The sequence below is a fragment of the Sciurus carolinensis genome, chromosome 7 (assembly GCF_902686445.1).
Source record: "Sciurus carolinensis chromosome 7, mSciCar1.2, whole genome shotgun sequence".
Taxonomy (NCBI): Eukaryota; Metazoa; Chordata; class Mammalia; order Rodentia; family Sciuridae; genus Sciurus; species Sciurus carolinensis.
The window spans coordinates 72473715-72486569 of record NC_062219.1 but is presented as its reverse complement, the minus strand read 5'-3'; the positions used below and the strand labels follow the sequence as shown (position 1 = coordinate 72486569).

The 12855-nt window shown below is 36.8% G+C and overlaps 1 protein-coding gene across 1 annotated transcript in view; it reads right to left on the bottom strand.

Annotated features, from left to right (window-relative positions):
* Window positions 1–12855, bottom strand: part of Mdn1 (midasin AAA ATPase 1) — a 163787-nt gene that overhangs the window by 127267 nt on the left and 23665 nt on the right. The window contains 7 exon segments of the mRNA XM_047557902.1: window positions 225–339; window positions 4190–4293; window positions 7156–7287; window positions 7523–7765; window positions 9678–9870; window positions 9947–10054; window positions 10378–10602. Of these exon segments, the coding sequence (XP_047413858.1) occupies window positions 225–339; window positions 4190–4293; window positions 7156–7287; window positions 7523–7765; window positions 9678–9870; window positions 9947–10054; window positions 10378–10602 (1120 nt within the window).

Sequence of the window (12855 nt, the reverse complement as noted above, 5' to 3'; positions counted from 1 at the left end):
TATCTGCATTTTAACTACCACTCAACAACATGAGGTCAGGTATGACATTTTTCACTTGTGGCATCATGTCAGTGTCCAAAGGTTCCAAATTGTAAAGCATTCTGGGATTCAGATTTTTAGATAAGGGATGCCTGACCTATACAAACTCATACTGTTTTCATGTAAGTTGGGAACTTTTCATAATAAAAAGTTAAAAAAAATTTATATTTTCTAATACCACATACCTCGTTCAATTCTTTCTTATCCAGATTATCCAGGTGAATTTTGGTCCAATATTTGTCTAGCAAGGTGGCATGACTATTTAGTGGTCGATACCAATTGCCTCCACAAGTCAAGAGTCTATATTCCAAAATAAAAAAGTGTCACACATAATGTTAATCTTGAATTCCAGTATACCTAGCCTATCTGCAGGGCATACATTCCAAGACCAACAGTGGATGCCTAAAGCCGTGGTCAGTATCAAACACTACTGTTTTTTCCTATATTCATATACCTATGATAAAATTTAATTCCCAAATTATTCACAGTAAAAAGAATAATAACAATGATCAAAAGAATAGAGCAATTACAAATTCCATAATAAAAGTTATTTAAAATTTATAAATTGTTTAGTGCTAGAATTTTTCATTTAATATTTTCAGACCCTCTGATGCCTACTGAGTTAATTAACTAAATTCATGGAAAGTAAAACAGAAGATGGTGGGGGGACAATTATTACTTGCTGGATATTACCTCACATGAATAAATACTAATAATCCTTCCTAGTGCTAGATACTACTCTGCTGACCAATGAAAGGCTAACAGTTGACCAATATTTGACTCTTTTCCTAAGAAGGAATGATAGAGCTTTAAGTTATTTTCAAATCACTGCAAATGAATTCATGAGATAAGTGCTTTGATCTCAGTGACCTGTTCATCCTTAAAACATAAACACCTTCAGAAAAACATAATCAAAGGTCTATAGCATTAACAATAAGTTACTGCTTATTACCAGAAGCTACCATACTTGAAAGTTATAAAAATTTTCCCAAAAGATAAAGAAGAAGAGAAGGATTATATATTCAATATACCCTCTGAACAAACTACATGCTTGCACATCAGCCATTTGATCCTCACAACTCCTCCTGAAGGGAGGTTGCTTTAATTTTCTTCTAATGTATATGGAAAAACAGTAATAATCCCTTGCTCACGAATCACAACTATAAATGACAGGGCTAAAAGCTGAATTTAAATCTGTCTGATATCTAGGTTGCCTGACATCTTTCCATGATGTCCCAGGACTTTCTAGGAAAAACTTTGCTATGTGTGCAATTTAAACAAAGGTATATTAAAAGCAAGAGGGTCTGAGCATAGTGGGGCATACCTGAAATCCTAGCAACTTGAGAGGCTGAGGCAGGAGGATCACAAGTTCAAAGCCAGCCCCAGCAACTTACAACTTAGCACAGCCCTAAGCAACTTCATGAGACCATGTATCCATGAACGAATAAATAAATAAACAAATGGGGCTGGGGATCAATCCCAGGTACCATATATATATAAACACACACACACACACACACACACACACACACACACAAAAAAAAAAAAAAAAAAAAAAAAAAAAAAAAACCACAACAACCCCAATAAGGTTGGCTGGGTGCAGTTTAGATGCCTACCATGCTCAAAACTCTAGATTTTTCCCCAGTACCATGAGAAAAAGAAAAAGGTAGCAGAGTCTGGCAAGGTGCTTTTTGAGAACTGTTTAGGTTAGCCCCATACTCCATCTAGTAGTCAATCTAATCTGTCAATCTTTACTGAGGTAAACACTAATGTAACCATGAAATATATAACATGTTAGTTTCATTTGTGGGTATTTTAAGACCTTGCAGAAGCAGGAGTAGATTAGCATAAAAAAAGAAACTGCTGCCTTCTTGGTATTTTTAAATGTAGATAAAAACATACTAAATCTGTTCTACTTTTTTTTTTTATCCTATGTTCAAATCAATTTTTTAATTTGTTCTAATTTGTTATACATCACAACAGAATGCATTTATACATTTTGTTAGCTCATACATAAATGAGTGTAATCTCTCATTTTTCTGATTATACATACTGGAGTCATATATGTACATGAGGCAATAATGTCTGTTTCACTCTACTATCATTCCTATCTCCATACCCCTTTCCTCCCTTCACTCCCTCCTACCTAATAACTATTCTTCTTTATTCCCCCACCCTGCTTAATGTATATTCACATCTACATATCAGAGAAAACATTTGGGCTTTGGTTTTTTGGGTTTGGCTTACTTCGCTTAGCATGATATTCTCTAACTCCATCCATTTACCAACAAATACAATAATTTCATTCTTCTTTAAAGCTGAGTAATATTTCATTATGTATATACATATTACATTTTCTTTATCCATTCATCTGTTGAAGGGCACCTAGATTGGTTCCACAATCTAGTTATTGTGAATTGAGCTGCTAATAAATATTGATATGGCTACGACACTGTAGTATGTTGGTTTTAAGTCCTTTGGGTATAAACCAAGGAGTGGGATAGTCCATTCCAAGTTTTCTGAGGAAAACTCCATACTGCTTTCCATAATGGTTGCACCATTTTGCATTCCCGCCAGCAATGTATGACTATACCTTTTACCCCACAGCCTCACCAACACCTACTGTTGCTTGCATTCTTGATAACTGCCATTATTGAAGCGGGATTTTCATTTGCATTTCTCTAATTACTAGAGATGTTGAACATTTTTTCATATATTTGTTGATCAATTGTATATCTTCTTCTGTGAACTGTCTGCTCAGTTCCTTAGCCCATTTATAGATTGGGTTATCTGGGGTTTTTTTTGGTGTTAAGTTTTTTGAGAGCTTTATATATCCTTGAGATTAATGCTTTATCTGAGGTGCATGCAGTAAAGGTTCTCTCCTAATCTCTCTTCACATTATTGACTGTTTCTTTTGTTAAGAAACTTTTTAGTTAGAGTTCATTCCATTTATTGATTCTTGATTTAACTTCTTGCATTTTAGGAAAAATTAAGAAAGTCAGATCCTAGGCCGACATGGTGAATATTTGGGCCTACTTTTTCTTCTAGTAGTCACAGTGTCTCTGCTCTAGTGCCTAAGTCTCTGATCCACTGTGAGTTGAGTTTCATGCAGGGTGAGAGATAAAGGCTTAATTTCATTTTGTTACATGATGCTTTTCATTTTTCCCAGCACCATTTGTTGAATAGGCTATCTTTTATCCAGTGAATGTTTCTGGCCTTTGGTTTTGGGTTTGTCTTATTTAGCAAGGTATTCTCTAACTCTCTATCTAGCATGAGATACTTGTATTTATATGGGTTTGTCTGTGTTGTCTATTCTGTACCATTGGTCTATGTGTCTGTTTTGGGGTCAATACCATGTTGCTTTTATTACTGTAGCTCTGTAGTACAATTTGAGGTATGGTATTTTGATGCCTCCTACTTCACTTTTCTTGATAAGGAATGTTTTGGCTATTCTCAATCTCTTATTTTTCCAAATGAATTTCATGATTCCTTTATCTAGTTCTATGAAGAATGTCACTGGGATTTTAATAGAAATTGCATTAAATTTGTATAATGCTTTTGGTAGTATGGCCATTTTGACAATATTAATTCTGCCTATCCAGGAGCTGGGTGGTCTTTCCATCTTCCAAGGTCTTCTTCAATTTCTTTTTTTAGTGTTCTGTAGTTTTCAATGTAGAGGTCTAATTAAATTTTTTAATTGCTTGAAATCTACATATCATCTTCATCATCATCATGGCTAGCCATTAATTGGGTACTTACCCTGTGACAGGTCATTAATGAAAGTCACATCATTTGAAAAAAGAATGATTAGCCCCAACACACTCATACTGTATATAAGATATATACAGGTACTAAATGTCAGTGTCAAGACTCAAACTCAGGACTATCAGACAACAATCTCACCTCTGATTATTTCTGAAAACAAGATAAAATGTTTAAAACTAACTACCGTTTTTAAGTGAAAAAACAGTTCATTTTATAAATTGATTATCTTCATTAAATATAATCAGGAGTGAGAAAGTTGGATCTGTTATCATTTCTAATTAACCCTGCTTAACCAGGTCCAGATAACTATACCAGGGCTTCAGGAATCAGCATGCAGACGTATGATGAAGAGGCTGTGGAGTTAACAAAGGTTAATGACACATACCTCCTGGTTGCAAAAAACTGAAATCCAGGAGCCACTTTCAGACAGTCCCCTCGGCCAGGAATCAAGAGTTCTCCATTCTCCAAAAGAGGGATCAGCACTGAAACCTAAGTTACAAACTACACTGATATAGAGCCATTAAGACAGAAGTAACAAAAACCAAAACAATCCAAATGATGAACACATCTTTAGAAGAAGCTCCAGTTTCCACAGTGCAATCTGAGATCAAATGCAGGCGGGAATGTCTAAGTCACCTACATTCCAGTATAACACTTCATTCATGCAACATTCACTGACTGCCTACTGTGGATCAGACATAAGGATACAAACAGTATTAAGACTTCAAATCCTAAAATCTGATGGGAAATGAAGAGACATGCAAACCATCACACAGCATGATGAGCATGACTCTAGGGGTATACAAAGTGACATGTGAAGAGAGACGGTGGCTCTGAATAGAAATGAAGTGATTTAGAAGCAGGGCAATGAAGCTGATCCCAAAGTACTCATGTCTGCTCAGTATGAGAAGGAATAGCTACATTTGGTGGGAAAGAAATGGCATAAGAAAATTCTCTTATGGTTGGGAAAGAATGTGCAAATGGAGCCAAAGAAAGATGTAAGGTTCAGATATAGGCAATAAAAAGCCTTCTATGCGGAGCTAAGACTGAGCTTTTTCATGACAAAAAGCAGTATCAACAAGATTTTAGGCTGAGAAAAAACTTCTATTTAAAAAAAAAAAAAAAAAAACTTGGAATATAAACTGAAAGAGATCAGTCTGGAGGAAATAAGGGCTGCTCAGAGAAAAGACACTATTCATGTAACAAAGGCATGCTAGACAGGTAAATAAAATAAGAAGCTCAGTGCTAAGGCAGTGGACAGGAAAGAAGTGGACTAGGAAGAAGAGAAGGTAATAAGGGATCTGGAAATTAAATGAGAAAAGAAGCATCTAGGTTCTGGCTTAGTAACTGCAGGGCAGAAAAGGATTTTCTGAGAAAGAGCAGACAAATATCAATTTGGAAATCTTGAACTTACCCTGGCTATGGGACAGTCAAGTAGAGTTTTTCCTTTTTTTTATTGAGATAGGGTTTCATTATATTGCCCAGACTGGCCTCAACTGATCCCCCTGCCTCAGCCTCCTAAGTGATTAGGACAACAGGTATGTGCCACCACATGCAACCCAAGAAGAATTTTTTGTTTGTTTGTTTGTTTTTGTTTTTAAAGCAAGATACTTAGACATATGAATCTAGGAGTAATGAGTTTACAGGTGAAGTTTGTAAAGAAAAACAGTGAGAAGAGCAGAGGGCCAAGGAAGAGAGTTCTAAATTATCAGGTATTAACTTTTCTTAGCAAAATTATTTCATACATAGCTAGAAGTTGAAAGGGAAGCACAAAAAAATATAGGGGAAATTCCAGGGTATTCCATACCTTGAAACTAAAGAAAATCATCCTAAATGAGATCTGTAAAAGGTAACTTAAAATTAGTGGGTCAAAACTGTGGATGTATATTATCAGTAGCAGAACACTTGCCTAGCAAGTGTGAGACCCTAGGTTGGATCTCAACACTGTTAAGAAAAACAAATAAAAAACCTAAGTCTAACCATACTACAATTTTGTGGGTTTTTCTTTTTTTTCTTTAGGGAAGAGATGTGCTTTGTTTTCTTTTTTTCCTTAACAGTTTTTCCAACCTGTAGCTTTGTTAACATGCTTCAGTGTTTACTTTGTAATTAGCTGTCACTAGTGTTAAAAAAGCTCTCTTTGTCTCTAGTAAACTTGGCAGAGTATGTCAATAATTTTTTTTATATTTGCAAAGCATATAATCCAGCAACTCAGAGAAAACAAACAGAGCTATTACTTTGGTACAGGATAATGTCCACATATTAAGACAATTCAGTATATTAACTTCTACAATGGTAACTGAAAGAAATCTAGCTTGCATGGTGGTGCATGTTTATAATCCCAGTTATGCAGGAGGCCAAGGCAGGAGGATCACAGGCCTGGGCAACTTAGCAAGACTCTGTTTCAAAAATAAAAAGGAAAAGGGTCAGGATGTAGCTTAGTGGCAGTGCGCCCCTGGGTTTAATCCCCACTACAAGGGCAAAAAGACTAATCTAATCAGTTTGAAGATTGTATGTATGTCAGATGTTATAAATGCATATCCCAAAAGACTAACATTAGAGCATTGCACAAATGCTAGAACAGATGGCAGGACATCAAAGCTAGCATTACAACTACTGTGACTGAGATCTGAAAAATAAACCACCGATTTATAATTGCATGCACATGCACACACAAGGTAACTTGGTCAACTATTAGTTGAGAAGTTCTAGAAATAACAAAGTAATAAAGGGATCCATGTATGTTAAGTAAATATAACTTCCCTATAAAGATAATTAAGTTCAAAACTGATTAAACCACAAACCTTATGGAAACAAATGTAATTCTAAGAAAATGATCTATACAAAATGGAACTCAAAGTGTAAGAATTTCCTGATGTTTATTAAGTACTGCAAAAGGAAGACCAGACAGAAACTGTCAGTTTGATCTTTAATCTGGACTTGGGCAACAAAAAAATGTCCTTAGGTGTGGGACAGGGTCAGATCCCTAGGCTCCACCATGGCCTGGATGGAATATCTCTTATATTATCTACTTTCTTTGGTTCTAATTCCAAAATCCACAGGTTTAATGAATTTCTAGATAATGTGATATCTCAAAAAAATTGTCCAGGAAGGCGGGCACTTAAAAAAGGGCAAAATCAACAAGTACTTCTAAACTTGTCTTATTTATATTTCAAGTTTATTTTTTAAATTCTCATTGGTAGAAGTCAGCTCTAGCTCTGGGTTTCTTAAGAAAATACCATTTTTTAAAAAATCAAACACCGTTTTGTTGAAATCAACTCCAGTCAAGCTTAACAAAATGACTTCAAAAACAGAAGAGCTGTTAGGAGGCAATGATTTAGCAAGATGACATACCACATCTAAGGGGGCATAGTCAATATCCTCTAGAAGAATCCAGTGGCCTTTTGTGGCTGCCTGTGTCAGGGTGCCAGGCTGCCACACAAACTCTCCAGGGACATCTGTGCAGCGATACATCCCCAACAGCATCTGCAGAAGAGGATAAAGTAATTAGCAAAACCACACACCTAAGATGCCAAGACTACTTCCTTTGATTAATTCTGTTAATCATTCCATAGGAACAAGTTGTCACCTGAAGTTTCCACAGATTGCCCCAACAATCAAGAGCAAGAGTATTAACCATTTTTATATTCCCTTAGCAAAAACAATACTCAAATGTAATAGTTACAAAAATGCCAAACCACCAATGCTTGCCAGTAATTACCTTACTGTCAGTCTGATCTCCAAGTTGGACTTTGAGAAGCTGAGGAGGCTTTCTTCTACCTGTCATTGCAGCTAAATGTTCAACTAAGGAAGTTTTGCCACATCCTATTGGTCCTTCCAACAACACAGCATTTTGAGAAGCCACTGCCAAAGCCAGGGTCTGAAGATTTTTGCAGACAGACTTAACCAGCACATAAGATCTAAGGGCCAGCTCCTGCTCTCTTGAAGAACTCCTATTATTAGCCTAAGGGGGCAACAAGATACAAAAGGCATGTCAATTAAGAGTACTTCTCCCTAAGGAAACAAGTTAATTTCTACAACAATGCTTTTCCACTGACCTTACATAAACTCTGGCTAATAAATTAGTTGTAACAGAACTATAATAAGTATATTATACAAAATAGGAATCAGACCTTTTTTCTTACAATTTTTGGAGGAGGAGTATGTGTGGAATATGGAAGCAGAAATTTTTAGCAAATTTAAGAAAATGTCTCTCAAAGATTAAGAAGCTAAAAATATTGACGCATGGAGGAGAAGGCACAGCAAACATTATCTCTCACTGCTGGGTTTGTATTTATTTTCTTCCTCTCCCCAAATTCTAGAACTTCATATCTAACATTAAGAATGCAGGGACTGGGGATGCAGATGGTGGTAGAGTGTGTGCTCAGCACGGGTTGGACCCCCTTCCCTCAAAAAAGAATGCATACTTTGGGGAAATATGGATACCAAGAGAATATTATAATTCTGTTAGAATTTTTTTAAGGTATAATAAGTGTTAGGATTAAATATTTCTTTTAGAGATATATATTGAAATATTTAGAATGGAATAATATTGGAAAATTTGCAGAAATATAAAGAAAAAACTGATCATGAACACATAACTATTTAAGTTGGGCGAAAGGTATTTAAGGATTCATTACACCATTCTTTCTACTTTGGAACACATTTGGCATTTTCCATAACAAAAAGCAAACAATATGTTTACTAGGTATGTAGAATTTCAGTCACAAGATGACACAGTTCTAAAATTCTAATTCTAGAAAAAGTTGCACAAAAACCTGGAGGTGCAGGTTTCTTAGTGCTGGTCATACAGATGCATTCAATTAATAAAAAAAAATATGACATGTTTGCTTTCCTATATGTATACTTTTTCCCCCTTTCTTCGCTTTAAAAAAATTTTTTTTAGTTATAGATGGACACAATACCTTTATTTTATTTTATTCATTTTATATAGTGCTGAACATAGAAACCAGTGCCACTGAGCCAGGATCCCAGTCCCTTGCTTTCTTTTTAATGCTATTTATCAGAAACAAACTGATAGTTTAAAGGACTCAAGACTTGTTTCGAAGAAGAAAGTGGGAGATCTGACCACCAAAGTGATGACTGAAGACTGCTAGAGAAAAACAGACAGGTTCCCAATGATTCTACAATTTTGATTTACCCCCCTAAGGTGATGTCGAGTCACATTCTTGGACAAAGGTTATTTCATAGGCAACAGGGAAGACACACAACACTTTTGGCCTCCCACACAATGGGCAAAGAATTTTATGATAGAAATGAGGATGGGAATTATCTCTCTGTCTAGCTCTATCTTTGCAGTCTTTGCAGTCCAAGGTTCTCCAAGTCATTCTGCCTTTGTATTTCATATATATAGGATCACAACATGTGCTACTCAACTTCATACAATTTCTGTAGTAAGGCTACAAGATATGTGGAAGAATTTTGCTTAAGTTTTTCTTTTCAGTTTTTTGTTTTTTTAGTGCTAGGAACTGAACCCAAGTCCTTGCACAATACTAGGTAGGGAAGCACTCTATCACTAAGCTATATACCCATCCCTCTTTTTTTCCCCTTTCTTTTCTTCATTAATTTTTTTAAAAATTATTTTAGTTGTAGATGGACAGCATGCCTTTATTTGACTTTATTTTTATGTGGTGCTGAGGATCAAACCCAGGGCCTCATATGTGCTAGGCAAGTGCCCTGCCACTGAGCCCCAGCCCTAGCCCCCACTTTCTTTCTTTTAATTTTCCCCTTGACCACTTTTAAAACTGGAGCAGCAACTTGGTTCATACCTGATTCATAAGAGCCCAACCAAGGAAGGAGCATACTCAGCATTTAAGAAGGGTAAGGGAGCACACACCCTACTAACACCAACATACCTGCTCTCCAGAGGCTAGAGGATGCCTGGGCAGTACCACACCACATACTGCTGTCACCCTGGAGGAGAGGTCAGCTGAAATAAGGTGTCCCTGTAGGTACTGCAGCTCCTTATTCTTATGCCAAAGGGAGGCTTCTGGATTGGCCAAAACCAAGGCCTTCTCCAAGTCCTGCAACTGGGCCTCTTCTAATAACCTGAAGGAAGACTCTCATCAATTATGTTATTGCACAGGGAAGTGACAATAAGTCTTCCAAGAAAGCCTGTGCTCACCTCAACCTGAAGTGGATTAATTCATCACTATTAAAAATTTTCTTAAGGAATGATAACTTGTGCTCTTCATTCATATAAGTGACCAAGGCAAGACAGTTGGCTGTGTACCTGGAGGAAAAGGAAGTATATATAAGTACAAGTGATCTACAGTTGATTGGGGGGAGGAGGGGGAAGAAAATGACTAGTCAACTGAACACCAGAAAATAATGTGTGCTATTTAAGAGTAGAAAATACAAATGAGTCATGGATTCACTTGATAAAAGCATGAAAAAGGCAGAACTCCACTCATCACCTCATTTTTTTCTGAAGTGACACATGATGAAGGAAGGAGTAAAAACTCAAAAGCCACAAGTACAAAAACAACAAATTGAACATGGTTTCCTTTCCCTCCCTCACAGTATAAGCACAGGAAAAATCCAGCAGCTACTCACCAACGAACCAAAGTGTCATGGCTTCTTAGGAGGGGGACACACACACTCCAGTCCCAGAGTTCCCGGAACACAGACTGCTCATGCTGCAGAAACTTATAGGCTGCTTCCATTAAGTCACGGAGCTTCATCCGCCTGCGCCCGTAGCGAACTGGATTAGCATCTGAACTCTCTAGGAAGAGTCTTTGAAAGACTGGGGAAGTGTCTTTGAAATACCTCAGGGCAAACCTTCAGAAAAAAGAGTATTTTCATTGGCTGATGGAAATATTCAAGTACATATTTCTACTCTGAGAAAGAACCACAGAGCAAAACATAACTTTTAACGGGCTAAGACTATGGGGGTGGGGGGAATGCTAAGTTTAGGAACCATAGGACCATGGCATGGGATAGCTGGTGCAGAGGACACAAAAACCTAAACTGATTAAGCAGAGGGACTTATCAAAAAGTATTTAACACTAAGAATGTACTCATTTCCAACATTTATTAAACTGCCACTATCAGCCAGACATCGTGTTAATACCTGAAGATTCAAAACCAAAGAGATACTTTTCTTGAGGAGACTTCCATCCAGTAAAACAGAGAGCACTTACAGAAATAAGAGGCACAAAGAAAAAAGAGTTCAATTGAACCTGGGGGAATGGAGAATAGATGCTTAGACTGCTTTTTAAAGAATGAAGAGAACCTGTGAGAGAATGAAGAAAAAGGACATTCCACTAAGATGAAACGGAATTCAAAAAGTTAGGCACAGGGGTGATTGCGTGTAAACCCAGCTACTCAGGAGTCTGAGGCAGGAATATCACAAACTCAGGGTTAGTGTGGGCAACAGAGCAAGATCTTTTCTCAAATTAAAATATAGAAAGGACTGGGATGTAGCTCAGTGGTACAGTACCACTGGGTTCAATATTTAGTATCACACATACATAGACGTTCAATAAGACATCTTCAGGAAACTTCCTGGTGTGATAGTGTAAACAGAAAGATGTTGACAGGAAATGGGGTGCCGAAGAGGAGGGCAAGGACCCGATTATATAAAGTTTGGGAGGCCATGGTAAAGATGGTAGGCCTTTAATGTACTAAAAATGTTTTCCGCACAGCTATATTTCTTCCACGAGAAATTCTAAGAGACTCCATAAGAAATACTGGCACAAAATGAGTCATACAGGCTTGTTTATTTATATACTCAAGAGAGATGAGTGATCCTAGGAGCTTTAGTTGGATTGATCAATGAACATCTTCCCCTGTGTCTAGTCTGTAAAAAACTGAAAAGCAGTTGTTTTTCCAAATTCCCAAGTCATAGCAACAACAAAAAACCTCAAGGCCTCCAAAGCAGGGAAACACAGACTAATCAAAGGAAAACAAAACTCCAGAAACGAACTGAGGATGGAGCTCACTGGCAGAAGTTCTGGATTGAATCTCCGCCTCCCAAAACAAATAACTGCATTGATAACAAACCAGAAGTGGTAGAACTGCATAGGAGTAGAGGTTTTGTATACGAATTAAATTTATCAGTTTGAAACAAAATGTATGTCTTTGACATATTAAATCCAAGTGCAATGACATCCATAAAGAAAACTTCTACAGTACACACACACACACACACACACACACACACACAAAATCAAAACATGCCACTACCAAAAAATTCACCAAAACACAAAGGCAGCTAGAAAAGACTACAAAGGTTAGAAGACATGCAGAAAACAAACAACAAAACAGTAACAGTAAATCTTTTGCATCAGTAATCACTTTAAATATAAATGGGTTAAACTCCTCAAAAGACATGGATTAAGACAGGGAGTGGCACATGCCTTTTAGCCCAGCAACTCTGGAGGCTGAGGCAAGGAGGATCAAAAGCTCAAGGCCAGCCTCAGCAACATAAGACTCTGTCTTGAAATATAAGAAAAAGAGCTGGTCATTTCAGATAATGTGGACTTCAAGCCCAAACTAGTCAGAAGGGATAAAGAAGAACATTACATACTGCTTAAGCACAGCATAAATCAGCAAGACATAACAATCATAAATATCTATGCCCCGAACACTGGTTCATCCATGTACGTCAAACAAATCCTTCTCAATTCCAGAAATCAAATAGACCAAAACACAATAATATTAGGCGATTTTAACATACCTCTATCACCACTGGATAGATCTTCCAAACAAAAATTGAATAAAGAAACCATAGATCTCAATAACACAATCAACAATTTAGACTTAACAGACATATATAGAATATACCATCCAACAAAGAACGAATACAATTTCTTCTCAGCAGCACATGGATCCTTCTCTAAAATAGACCATATTTTATGCCACGAGCTACTGTTAGCAAATACAAGAAGATAGAGATACTACCTTGTATTCTATCAGATCACAATGGATTGAAATTAGAAATAAATGATAGAATAAAAAACAGAAACTTCTCCAATACCTGGAGATTAAATAATATGCTATCATATGATGAATGGATAACAGAAGACATCA